The sequence below is a fragment of the Geotrypetes seraphini genome, chromosome 18 (genome assembly GCF_902459505.1).
Source record: "Geotrypetes seraphini chromosome 18, aGeoSer1.1, whole genome shotgun sequence".
Lineage (NCBI taxonomy): Eukaryota > Metazoa > Chordata > Amphibia > Gymnophiona > Dermophiidae > Geotrypetes > Geotrypetes seraphini.
The window spans coordinates 24,214,839-24,228,240 of NC_047101.1; the positions used below are offsets into that span (position 1 = coordinate 24,214,839).

A 13,402-nucleotide genomic window follows, 5' to 3' on the forward strand; every position below is an offset into this window, starting at 1 on the left:
CCCATTCTACTTCTTTAAATTCCCCAGCGTGAGCAGCATCACCAAATTGCTGCCCGCGTTGGCTCTCCCTGCGATGTCACTTCATAGGCGCGGGACCTGGAAGTGATATCAGAGGGAGAGCCGACACTGTTGCGAGCAGCAGGTTGGACTTGCTGCTCTTGCCGGCCAAGAACTAGAGGTACGGTGAGGGGAGGGGGAAAGTGAAGGTGCGGGAGGGGGAGGGGGAAGGAGGGGGGGCGACAGAGAGGAGGAGGGGTGCCAGCACTCCCACCAAGTCGGCGCTAGAGAATGACTTTGGGACACATTTCTCCCCATTCCCGCAGGAACTCAATTTCCCCATCCCGTCCCTGCGAGTTTTGTTGCCGTCACTGTCCCTGCCCCATTCCTGTAAGCTCTGCTTTAACGGCACAAGCCTCGGACACTTATGATTTTAAAATGTTTGAGGTTTGTGCAGATGAGGACGGAGCTTAGGCATTGGTGGAATGAGGCATTATGACATCACAGTTTGAGCTCTAGAATGTTCCTACTTATGATTTTAAAGTGTTTGAGGCTTGTGCAGATGAGGACGGAGCTTAGGCATTGGTGGAATGAGGCATTATGACATCACAATCTGAGCTTTAGAATGTTGCTACTTAGGATTTTAAAGTGTTTGAGGCTTGTGCAGATGAGGACGGAGCTTAGGCATTGGTGGAATGAGGCATTATGACATCACAATCTGAGCTCTAGAATGTTGCTACTTAGGATTTTAAAGTGTTTGAGGCTTGTGCAGATGAGGACGGAGCTTAGGCATTGGTGGAATGAGGCATTATTACATCACAGTCTGAGCTCTAGAATGTTGCTACTTATGATTTTAAAGTGTTTAAGGCTTGTGCAGATGAGGACGGAGCTCGCAGGAATGGGGCAGCGGCAGGAAAAGAACTTGCCAGGCGGGGAAAATTTGTCCCCGTGTCATTCTCTAGTCAGCGCCCAGGGTGGACCGCGCCCCTCCTTACTACGCCACTGGCTAGAGATCAGTATGACAATTCTAATGTGTTCTTATCATGCCATAGCTCCTTTTGACCTCAGCCAAATCGCATACCCCCAGATTCTATATAAGGCCTCATAAAATTGTGCACACAAATTTGGACATGTGCCCAATTTACATGCACAATTTAATTGAATAGCAAACCAATTAATGCCAAAAAATTAGGCGCTAATAATCAATTATCAGCGCTAATTGACAACAATTAGAATTTATTCACACATCTTACTAGGCGTATTCTACAAAGATGTGCATGTAAATTCTAATGCGTAGATATGAAAAATGGATCATGGCCATAGGAGGGGGAGGGAGAACAGACTTTCATTTCAGCAACTCTAAAGCCTTTATCCTGGTTTGATTTGATCGGCTGTTTTTGTTGATTTCTCATGAGGATTATATTAAACAACCCCTTACGCAGGCAGATATGCTGAAACGCAGCCTGTGTTGGGTCCATCAATAAATAGAAATTGGGTTGCTCAGAACTTGAAGACCCCTTGTGCCTCTTTTTGTGCCTCTTGCGAGCCTGTACTTTGATTGACATGGGATTGACACCGCTCCTATCCAAGCTTCACTGGCTTCCGATAATTTCCAGAGTCCACTTCAAATGCATCTGCCTAACTTTCAAGATCCTCCACGGCATCCTTCCTCCATTAATTCCACTTTCTTGGAACTCCTCAAATCTTAATACCACCAGACCTACCCAAAAATCGAAACTATCCTTCCCCTCTTTAAAAGGCATTTCCCACCCAGGAAAGCTGGGGACTTCCCTCCCCTTCAGATTCACCGAGCTCTGGAACAACCTTACCTCCCCTCTTCGGAACCTGAGTTCTCTCCAATTCTTCCGTAAACATCTGAAAACCTGGCTTTTCTCAAAAATCTAACACTCCCTCCTCCTCTGACATTCTAGTCCTCTAAACCAGTGGTTCCCAACCCTGTCCTGGAGGAACACCAGGCCAATTGGGTTTTCAGGCTAGCCCTAATGAATATTCATGAAGCAAATTTGCATGCCTATCACTTCCATCATATGCAAATCTCTCTCATGCATATTCATTAGGGCTAGCCTGAAAACCCGATTGGCCTGGTGTTCCTCCAGGACAGGGTTGGGAATCACTGCTCTAAACATTCTTCTTTCCTCTGATCTTCATCCTTTCCTTGGAGTTCCTTTCTCACCACAATTTCTGTAAACCGTTCCGAGCTCCATGACTATGGAGATGGTGCGGTATACAAACCTAAGGTTTAGTTTAGTTTATGGGTATGAGCAGGTCATGTGGGTTCCATGAATTTGTAATTTAGATCGGGGATTTACCCCAGGTTTCCATTGACCTAAATCCTTGCGCCTAAAAGTTTGGCACAGATCCCAGAGCTAGGCATTATTCTCTAAACAGCGCCCAGCTCAGATCACCATTTATAGAATAAAGCTTAGTGCTCATTTTTTTTCAGGCACTGATTTTTGGCTCCATATATAGAATTTGGGCCTTAACCCTCCATTGCCTCAGAAACAGAATTAGATCACAAGACTTCTGGAGATGGGGAAATGCCTAGTGTACCTGAATGTAATGCATCTTGAACTATTACTGAAAAGACGTGAGATAAATGCTAAATTAAAAAAATAAAAACCTGTGAGGTACAATTGGAAGAGTAACATAGTAACATAGTAGATGACGGCAAATAAAGACCCGAATGGTCCATCCAGTCTGCCCAACCTGATTCAATTTAAATTTTTTTTTTTTTTCTTCTTAGCTATTTCTGGGCGAGAATCCAAAGCTTTACCCGGTACTGTGCTTGGGTTCCAACTGCCGAAATCTCTGTTAAGACTTACTCCAGCCCATCTACACCCTCCCAGCCATTGAAGCCCTCCCCTGCCCATCCTCCTCCAAACGGCCATGCACAGACACAGTCCGTACAAGTCTGCCTAGTAACTGGCCTAGTTCAATCTTTAATATTATTTTCTGATTCTAAATCTTCTGTGTTCATCCCACGCTTCTTTGAACTCAGTCACAGTTTTACTCTCCACCACCTCTCTCGGGAACGCATTCCAGGCATCCACCACCCTCTCCGTAAAGTAGAATTTCCTAACATTGCCCCTGAATCTACCACCCCTCAACCTCAAATTATGTCCTCTGGTTTTACCATTTTCCTTTCTCTGGAAAAGATTTTGTTTTACGTTAATACCCTTTAAGTATTTGAACGTCTGAATCATATCTCCCCTGTCTCTCCTTTCCTCTAGGGTATACATATTCAGGGCTTCCAGTCTCTCCTCATACGTCTTCTGGCGCAAGCCTCCTATCATTTTCGTCGCCCTCCTCTGGACCGCCTCAAGTCTTCTTACGTCTTTCGCCAGATACGGTCTCCAAAACTGAACACAATACTCCAAGTGGGGCCTCACCAATGACCTGTACAGGGGCATCAACACCTTCTTCCTTCTACTGACTACGCCTCTCTTTATACAGCCCAGAATCCTTCTGGCAGCAGCCACTGCCTTGTCACACTGTTTTTTCGCCTTTAGATCTTCGGACACTATCACCCCAAGGTCCCTCTCCCCGTCCGTGCATATCAGCTTCTCTCCTCCCAGCATATACGGTTCCTTCCTATTATTAATCCCCAAATGCATTATTTTGCATTTCTTTGCATTGAATTTTAGTTGCCAGGCATTAGACCATTTCTCTAACTTTTGCAGATCCTTTTTCATATTTTCCACTCCCTCTTCGGTGTCTACTCTGTTACAAATCTTGGTATCATCTGCAAAAAGGCACACTTTTCCTTCTAACCCTTCAGCAATGTCACTTACATACATATTGAATAGGATTGGCCCCAGCACCGAACCCTGAGGGACTCCACTAGTCACCTTTCCTTCCTTCGAGCGACTTCCATTAACCACCACCCTCTGGCGTCTGTCCGACAGCCAGTTTCTGACCCAGTTCACCACTTTGGGTCCTAACTTCAGCCCTTCAAGTTTGTTCAACAGCCTCCTATGAGGAACTGTATCAAAGGGTTTGCTGAAATCCAAGTAAATTACATCTAGCATATGTCCTCGATCCAGCTCTCTGGTCACCCAATCAAAAAATTCAATCAGGTTCGTTTAGCACGATTTACCTTTTGTAAAGCCATGTTGCCTCGGATCCTGTAACCCATTAGATTCAAGGAAATACACTATTCTTTCTTTCAGCAACACTTCCATTATTTTTCCAACAACTGAAGTGAGGCTCACCGGCCTGTAGTTTCCTGCTTCATCCCTGTGACCACTTTTATGAATAGGGACCACATCCGCTCTCCTCCAATCCCCAGGAATCACTCCCGTCTCCAGAGATTTGTTGAAGAAGTCTTTAATAGGACTCGCCAGAACCTCTCTGAGCTCCCTTAGTATCCTGGGATGGATCCCGTCTGGTCCCATCGCTTTGTCCACCTTCAGTTTTTCAAGTTGCTCATAAACACCCTCCTCCGTGAACGGCGCAGAATCTACTCCATTTTCTCGTGTAACTTTGCCAGACAATCTCGGTCCTTCTCCAGGATTTTCTTCTGTGAACACAGAACAGAAGTATTTGTTTAGCACATTTGCTTTCTCCTCATCACTCTCCACATATTTGTTCCCAGCATCTTTTAGCCTAGCAATTCCATTTTTTATCTTCCTCCTTTCACTAATATATCTGAAAAAATTTTTATCTCCCTTTTTTACATTTTTAGCCATTTGTTCTTCCGCCTGTGCCTTCGCCAAACGTATCTCTCTCTTGGCTTCTTTCAGTTTCACCCTGTAGTCCTTTCTGCTTTCCTCTTCTTGGGTTTTTTTATATTTCATGAACGCCAACTCTTTCGCCTTTATTTTCTCAGCCACTACGTTGGAGAACCATATTGGCTTCCTTTTTCTCTTGTTTTTATTGATTTTCTTCACATAAAGGTCCGTAGCCATTTTTATCGCTCCTTTCAGCTTAGACCACTGTCTTTCCACTTCTCTTATGTCCTCCCATCCTAACAGGTCTTTCTTCAGGTACTTTCCCATTGCATTAAAGTCCGTACGTTTGAAATCTAGGACTTTAAGTATCGTGCGGCCGCTCTCCACTTTAGCCGTTATATCAAACCAAACCATTTGATGATCGCTACTACCCAGGTGAGCACCCACTCGAACATTAGAGATACTCTCTCCATTTGTGAGGACCAGATCCAATATCGCTTTTTCCCTTGTGGGTTCCGTCACCATTTGTCTGAGCAGAGCCTCTTGAAAGGCATCCACAATCTCCCTACTTCTTTCCGATTCCGCAGACGGAACATTCCAGTCCGCATCCGGCAGGTTGAAATCTCCCAACAGCAGAACCTCCTCTTTCCTTCCAAACTTTTGGATATCCACAATCAGATCCTTATCAATTTGCTGCGATTGAGTCGGAGGTCTGTAGACTACACCCACGTAGATAGAAGTTCCATCTTCTCTTTTCAGAGCAATCCATATCGCTTCTTCCTCTCCCCAGGTCCCTTGCATTTCGGTCGCTTGGATATTGATCTTTACATAGAGAGCTACTCCTCCACCTTTATGACCATCTCTGTCCTTCCTAAAAAGATTATATCCCGGTATGTTTGCATCCCATCCATGTGATTCACTGAACCATGTCTCTGTGATAGCAACAATATCTAGATCTGCCTCTAATATCAGGGCTTGCAGATCATGAACTTTGTTGCTTAGACTGCGAGCATTTGTGGTCATCGCTTTCCAGCTATTTTTCAGCAATAATCTCCTTTTTCGTATGGATTTTTGTGTCGTTTCACTTTCTGTTGCAATATTAAGAAATGAGTTGCTGATATTGCTTATGTTGCAGCCTTTACTACTATCACATCTTTTCTTTTGCCGGGGGTGGTCTCTATAATTGTCCTTAGTACATACACCATCCCCACCTTCTAGTTTAAATGCCTAGAAAAATATTGTCTAAATTTCTCTGCAAGGTTTCTTTTTCCTGCTGTAGTAATATGTAGCCCATCAGTGCAATATAGCTTCTTGTCCTTCCATGTATTTCCCCATCCTCCTATGTACCTGAAGCCTTCTTGATGACACCAGGCTCTGAGCCATCTATTAAAGTCCTCTGTGTTTTTCACTCTTTGCTCTCCTTTTCCATATGCAGGCAGTATTTCAGAAAAAGCTAAAGTCTTTACAAAAGGTTTCACGCCCTCACCAAGCTCCCGAAAAGCTTTCTGTGCTGCAAGTGTGGAGTTGTTGGCCAGGTCATTTGTTCCCAGATGGATAACAACATCAGTGTTAAAATCCTTAGTTTCTTCCTTAATTATAGTCAGTATTTGCCTGGAACTCCTGGTAGCTGAGGATCCTGGAAGACATTTCACTATTTTGGTCTCCTCGCCCTGTGTTCCAAGGTTAATGCCTCTGATGATGGAATCCCCCAACAGTTTTCTGTTTTTGGCTTTTTTATTTGTACTTAGGGTGCTCTTGTTCTCTTGAGTTTCCTTCATTGGTTCAAGTCCCACCTCCCTTCTGTTTTCCTGAGTATCGCAGTGCACTAGTGGAGCGAAGGAATTCTGTAGAGGTAATATTAGTGAAGGTGGATGTTTCTGTGTTATATGTCGCAGTCTTCCTGAGCCTACTGTGACCCATTTATTCCTGGGCTGTTTTATTCTTTGAGGTAGAGGTGGTAAGTTGGTATGATTTTGTGGAGTGATGGAAGCTGCTTTAATTGTATTCAATTCCTGTTTAAGTTTGCAGAGCTCCTCCTTAATACTGGCAAGTTGAAGACAGATGGGGCAAGCCTTAAGCCTCCAAATAGTATGTCTTGGAATTAAAGCACCACAGTGATTGCATAGAATAAAGGTTATCTTGATTGGTTGTGAAGTGAAGTGATCTAGTGGTTAGAGCTACAACCTCAGCACCCTGTGGTTATGGGTTCAATCCCATCACTGCTCCATTTGATCATAATCAAGTCACTTAACCCTCAAGAAAGCTTGGGAGGGGCATGTGGAATCTCTTAGGGAGAGGAGAAGATAGTGGATGGTGCATATGGGCATACTGGATGGGCCATTTGGCCTTTAGCTGCCATCATGTTTCTACATTTCATTGCCCCAGGTACCCTAGTTGGATTGTAAACCTGCTGGGGCAGATACAGGAAATACTTAGAGTATCCGATAGAAATAAACTGTATACTGCTCTGAACTTCTCTAAATGCCAATAAGTATAAACAAAGTCAAAATAGAGAGGGTGGCATGCAAAAGATCTAAGCACCTAAATGAAAATACAGTAAAACCTTGGTTTACGAGCATAATTCATTCCAAAAACATGCTTATAATCCAAAACACTCGTATATCAAAGCAAATTTCCCCATAAGAAATAATGGAAATCAGACGATTCATTCCACAACCCATAAACTTTAATACAAAATATTGTATGTACTTGTATTGCAAGACCTCGTTCATTTAGAACAGTCATTATACTCCCACAGCATCAAAGAGAGAAGAACCATCGGCTCAGTTGTGATGATGTGATGCGTGTATACTTTATGAACTTGTATTGCAAGACATTGCTTGTATATTGAGTTCAAATTTAATAAAATGTTTTGCTTGTCTTACAAAACTCTTGCATACCAAGTTACTTGCAATCCAAGGTTTTACTGTATATCCTTCTGCTGAGCAATGTATTCATCTCCAAGCAACAGATCACTTACCATTTCTAATCTAATCTAAATCTTGGATTTATATACCGTGTCATCTCGCCAAAAGGAGCTCGACTCGATTCACATAAAAATCAATAATCAAAATAAAAGTAGTTAGATTAGAGAGAAAATAACTTATTAATGAAGACCCTCATCCAACATCCTACAGAGAAGATAACTAATTTTCCTTAGAACAATTTTCTAAGAATTGTTGACATAACAGTGTTTTTATAGATTTACAGAAAATCTGGAAGGAGAGAAGAGTTCTAACACAAGAGGGAATCCCATTCCAAATCATTGTAAAAGTATATGAGAGAGATTTCTAGTCAAAATTCTTCAAATTCACAGTTGTGGTTTTCAGCTCTGTTTGCTAGTTTTAAGACTTCGGACTAACAGCACATGCAACAAAAGTGACAGCAATCCTAGAGAAGGAAGTTAAGCAACACTGTTCAAAACTTGATCCAAAAGTAAGCACTGATAGGTTAGATTTGAGAAGTAGTGTACCCTGGAGTTGAAGTCTGCTGTTGAAGCTAGGGGAAGTGATTCACTCTCTGAGCAATATTTATCAGTTTGGTACATTCAATGAAATGAGTAACATACCCACAGCATTTCACATTTTTTTTTAGGGTTGTCACTTACGGCCAGTCAAGTTTTCAGGATATCCACAATGAATGTTGATGAGATATATCTGCATAGAAGTACATGCAAAACTTTTTCAAGCATATTCACTGCGGATATCTTAAATACCTGACTGGTCAGGTTTGCCCAGAGGACTAGGTTGAGAACCACTACTGTAATGGTAAGAGGCAATGAATTTCCCCACTTTTCATGTACCAGCAACAGCTCCCTATTTCCTAGCATATGTCTTTTCAGATTCTGTTTCTAGTTCACCAAATTGTTCATTCTGGACTTCTGCCCTTCCTTGACAGTTTTCCGATTCCATGTACTCCAATTCGCCTCCTTCACACCTCTTCTCGCCATCTATTAGTTGTTCCCTCTCACCTCCAAATTCAATCACATTCTGCCTGATCTTGCATGTATGGTTCACGGGGCTACATATAGAGAAAGCTTGACTGAGCTAACTTCAGCCATCCAAGTTTCACACTCCTTCTATAACTCAAGAATGACTCGGTGCTATAAATTGCCTCTTCCCTCTTCACGTCAAGTTTGGAGGAAATCACTCTTCGAATCCACCTTCGAGTTTCAAGGCCCAAAATTTGGAACTGCCTCCTAACCTGCTTACATCAGACCTCCTCCTATCTTAAGTTTAGGAAGGTGCTAAAATCACATTTGTTTTCATTAAAGTCTTGCTATGATTCATAATGTCTATGTTGCTAACCTTATTAATCTTATGTAAGTCGCAATGATTCCTAGTTGACATTTGGGGAGAATAAGAAACAATATGGTATGGTATAGTATCTTCCTGCATTAGGGTCACTACCTCTACCTTATGGAATTCCCTCCATCTTGACCTTTGTGTTTCAAACTCCAGAACTGTTCCATTTGTGTCAGAACCTGAATCTCCACCCCTTAAGGTCCAAATTATTAGATTATAGAACACTACAGTACATTGTAAGTCCCCAAAAGCGTGATTCTGAACTTTTAATCTGTCAGTATGGAATCTTCACGTTTATTACTGGTTGAGATGAATTTTAGATGTTATGCTGCGTTTGTTTTAATTTTTGTATGTCAGATTATGATTATGCTTGTATTTTGTAAACCGTTTAGGATTAAGTGGGTTAGAAATTTTTTAAAATAAATAAAAATAAATAAATATTCAAATGTATTCAAACGCAAGGTATAATTCAAGAATGTTCGTCAGGAAATCTCTGTTAATAAAAGATTCCATTCACCTCTTTGGCCTGCTTGTCAGTAAAGGCGGTATATAAAGTTTACATAAACATAATATTTTATAAAGTGTGTTTTTATACATAATAATTTTCTGATTGAGTATCAAAGCATAAAAGCCTGAAAAATAGGTTAACTGTTTCTAAAATAGATCTTATAAGCAAAGATGAAGGTACATCGGTCATGCCTCATTTGGATAACCATTTTCTAAAAATGTTCTTCTTTGTTTCTTCAGTTGTGATCAAGATGACATGCTGATAATGGAGGATACCAATGTCCAGGTGTTGAGTAAGATCCCCTTTGGAAAGGTCACCGTGAGGAGCACACTCGCTCTCAAGGAGGTCAAGGACAATCTTACCTATGGATGTGTGGCATCCAATAGTGTGGGAAACCACTCAGAGACACTCAGCCCAGTGGTTCTTGGTAAGCTGTACTCAAGTTTTTTTAAAGTTTTTATTAAAAATTTGATACATTCGCTTATCAAAAACTACTAAGCGAGATACAATTAAAATTGGGTCAGTTGACTAATGTACAGAAATAAACAATTTTTCCATTTTAAAAAAAAAAAATTAAGAAAAATCTAGACAAGACAAGGAAATTCCTGATGACATCAGAACAGAAAATCATGGGTACACGTTAAAATGCTCAGCTCTCCATGTTTCTAGTTGATAGTCCAGCGCTTGCAGTAGCGTAGTAAGGTCCGACCCGAGCGCTGTCTTGGTGAGGGTGCAGGCACCCGTCCTCCTCTCTGTCCCTACCCCTACTCCTTCCCTGCCCCCGACCCCCATCCACTGTTGTGCGTGTGCACCGCTTCTCTTCCCCCATACCTCTGTAACGTTCCTGCTTGGCCATGCAAGTGCCAGCACTGAATATCGCTGGTACCCACATAACTATATTTTAGATTTAAAGAAACTCCCTTCTCCCTGCCCCCTACCCACCAGCCTGTGAGCAGCTCAGATCTCTCTCATGGGGTTGAATATCAGCCAGTCTGTTTTCCTTATTTCTATTTATTACCTTTAACATTGGACTGACATGGCTACCACACCATTGTATCCAAAAAAGGTTGAAAATAGCTCTGAATCAGAAACGATGAAGATTAATGCTGTCTCTGTCTAGTTCTGATTTTATTTTGTGTGGGTTTTTTTTTTCTCTAGGAGAAGTTCGCCTTATCCCAAATGAGCTCTTTAGCCCAGTCCTCATAGGATGTGTAATAACAACTGTATTATTTCTCATTCTCTTCATCGTGCTGCTTTACAAATACAAGCAAGTAAGTCTCTGCTCACTTTATTTGGCTTCTCACACACCAAAGGTATTTATGAACAGTCGAGGTCAGATTAATTCTGTACTGGCATGGGAATAATTAAAGATGTCTACTCTAGATATTCCAGTTTATTCCTATATGCCCCTGTATCGCTCTATGGTGCGACCTCATTTGAAGTATTGCGTTCAATTCTGGTCTCCTTATCTCAGGAAAGATATAGTGACGCTAGAAAAGGTTCAAAGAAGAGTGACCAAGATGGTAAAGGGGATGGAACTCCTCTCGTATGAGGAAAGACTAAAATGGTTAGGGCTCTTCAGCTTGGAAAAGAGACAGTTGAGGGAAGTCTACAAAATTTTTCACTCCGTCAAAAATTACAAAGACTAGGGGGACACTCGATGAAGTTACAGGGAAATATTCTTAAAACCAATAAGAGGAAATTTTTTTTTTTTTTCACTCGGAGAACACGTTGCCAGAGGATGTGGTAAGAGCAGATAGCGTAGCTGGTTTTAAGAAAGGTTTGGACAAGTTCCTGGAGGAAAAGTCCATAGTCTATTATTGAGAAAGACATGGGGGAAGCCACTGTTTGCCCTGGATTGGTAGCATAGAATATTGCTACACCTTGGATTTTGGCCAGGCACATAGTGACCTGGATTGGCCACCGTGAGAACGGGCTACTGGGCTTGATGGATCATTGGTCTGACCCAGTAAAGCTATTCTTATGTTCTTATTTATTTAAACAAGGTCTGTTCAAAAAATTCCAGAACAATTTGAATTGTGCACCAATGGGAAGTTCTTTTGAGACACGCTAGGTGTCGTTGAGTAGCTTGAAACCTCACGAGTAACATCCTTTTTCCTGTTTGTTGATATCTGTTTTCATCTCTGAGCTAAGGTGGTTTTTGTGAAAGTGTGTTTTCATGATCGTTTCCAGATAGAACATAACGATATGGGTAACATGGAACCGGCAATCTAGAGGGGGATTTCCTTGAAATAGCCTGTGGTGAAACATAGTCCTATGTCAGAATATGTACCCCTAGCCATGTTTATGAGTATTTATTAAAAATTTAAATGCACTATTAAGCACTAGCACTTTAAAAGAAGAAGAAATAGCTTGAAATATATATATAAAAAAAGAATATTAGACCGATGAAGAGGTTGGTGTTGCTAACCTGTGTGTGGAGACTACTACACACAGAGTTATACCGCTGAGGTCTATGAATAGGCCGTAAGTTAGGTGGCAGTGGGCACCCTACCACTGTCTAAATTATTTGGTTTAATTGGCTTTAATCGGCACAGTAAATGACCGCATCATTTAAAACTAATTAAAATGTGAAGCCCAGTATCCTGTTTCCAACAGTGGCCAACCCAGGTCCCAAGTAACTAGCTAGATTCCAAATGGAAGAACAGACTCCATGCTGCCTATCCTAGGAATAAGCAATGGACTTCCTCAAGTCATCTCAATAATGGCCTATGGACTTCTCTTTTAGGAAATTATCCAAACCTTTTTAAAACCCCGCTAAGCTAACTGATTTCACCACATTCTACTGCAACGAATTCCAGAGTTTAATTATGTGTTCTGTGAAGAAATATTTTGTCTGGCTTGTTTTGAATCTACTACTTAGTAGCTTCATTGCATGTCCCCTAGTCCTAGAGTAACTGCCACTGAATAGATTCTGGCCAGCATGGTACAGTTTTACAGACAATTATTTTTATTTGCATCAAAACTGCTTTAATTTTACAGACCGGCACTCTCTGGACACTAACAACAGTGATGACATGGCAATGCCATTGTTTTATGCATGTTTCATTGGCTTCTCAGCAACCAGGATAATTATTCTATATTGTTTTTGTGCTAAGAATGGAAAGTCATAAATACTGTTTTAAATTAATTTTAAGCTAAATTAAAATAACAAGAATGGTACAAGATGACTTTGCATTTCATCCAGTGTTCAATTTCTCTCACAACAGAAACCAAAATATGAAACCCGCTGGCAAATCATTGATTCAAGTGGAGGCAACAATTATATCATCATTGACCCAACACAATTACCATACAATGAGAAGTGGGAGTTCCCCAGAACCAACTTGACCTTTGGTAAGAGAAGGCCCCTCCCTGCATAACTGACTTTACAACATCAGGGTCAGGGAAAGGATTTGATATATGACTAGGGTTACTAGATTTTACATGGTCGATCTATCAAATTATAAATAAACTTGAAACTTGAACTAAAATCCAGGCCCACCCAGTTTCACCCATCCCCGCTCCGTTGTGACCCATCTCCACCCTCAGCTCTGCCCTCCCCCCACTGCCTTTTCATCAGGCAGAAAGGCATTAGCGCATGCGTGCGTACACGTGACATCACCACATTGCTTCTGCGCATGCACAGATGCTCCCTCCCGATGCAATTTCTTTTTAAAACCCGGACAAAGTGTTGGGTTTTGAAAAGCTGTCCGGACCCCCAGGCATGTCCTCAAAAGGCCACTGTGAGTATCGTAACGGGTCTTGCTGTCTCTTTATCAGACATTTCCAACAAAGTTGAGATATTCAATTGTTCTTGATTTATAATCTGTTGCTTATCTTGATCTTTGTTTGGTATGTAATACATTTGTGAAAACGGGGGTATAGACTCTTCAGGTACC

The 13,402-nt window shown here is 41.6% G+C and overlaps 1 protein-coding gene across 2 annotated transcripts in view; it reads left to right on the forward strand.

Annotated features, from left to right (window-relative positions):
* CSF1R (colony stimulating factor 1 receptor) overlaps positions 1–13,402 on the forward strand; it is a 92,735-nt gene that overhangs the window by 42,555 nt on the left and 36,778 nt on the right. For both annotated transcript variants that reach the window (XM_033926910.1, XM_033926911.1), the window contains 3 exons: positions 9,740–9,927; positions 10,659–10,771; positions 12,731–12,857. In XM_033926910.1, the coding sequence (XP_033782801.1) occupies positions 9,740–9,927; positions 10,659–10,771; positions 12,731–12,857 (428 nt within the window). The remainder of the gene's footprint in view (positions 1–9,739; positions 9,928–10,658; positions 10,772–12,730; positions 12,858–13,402) is intronic.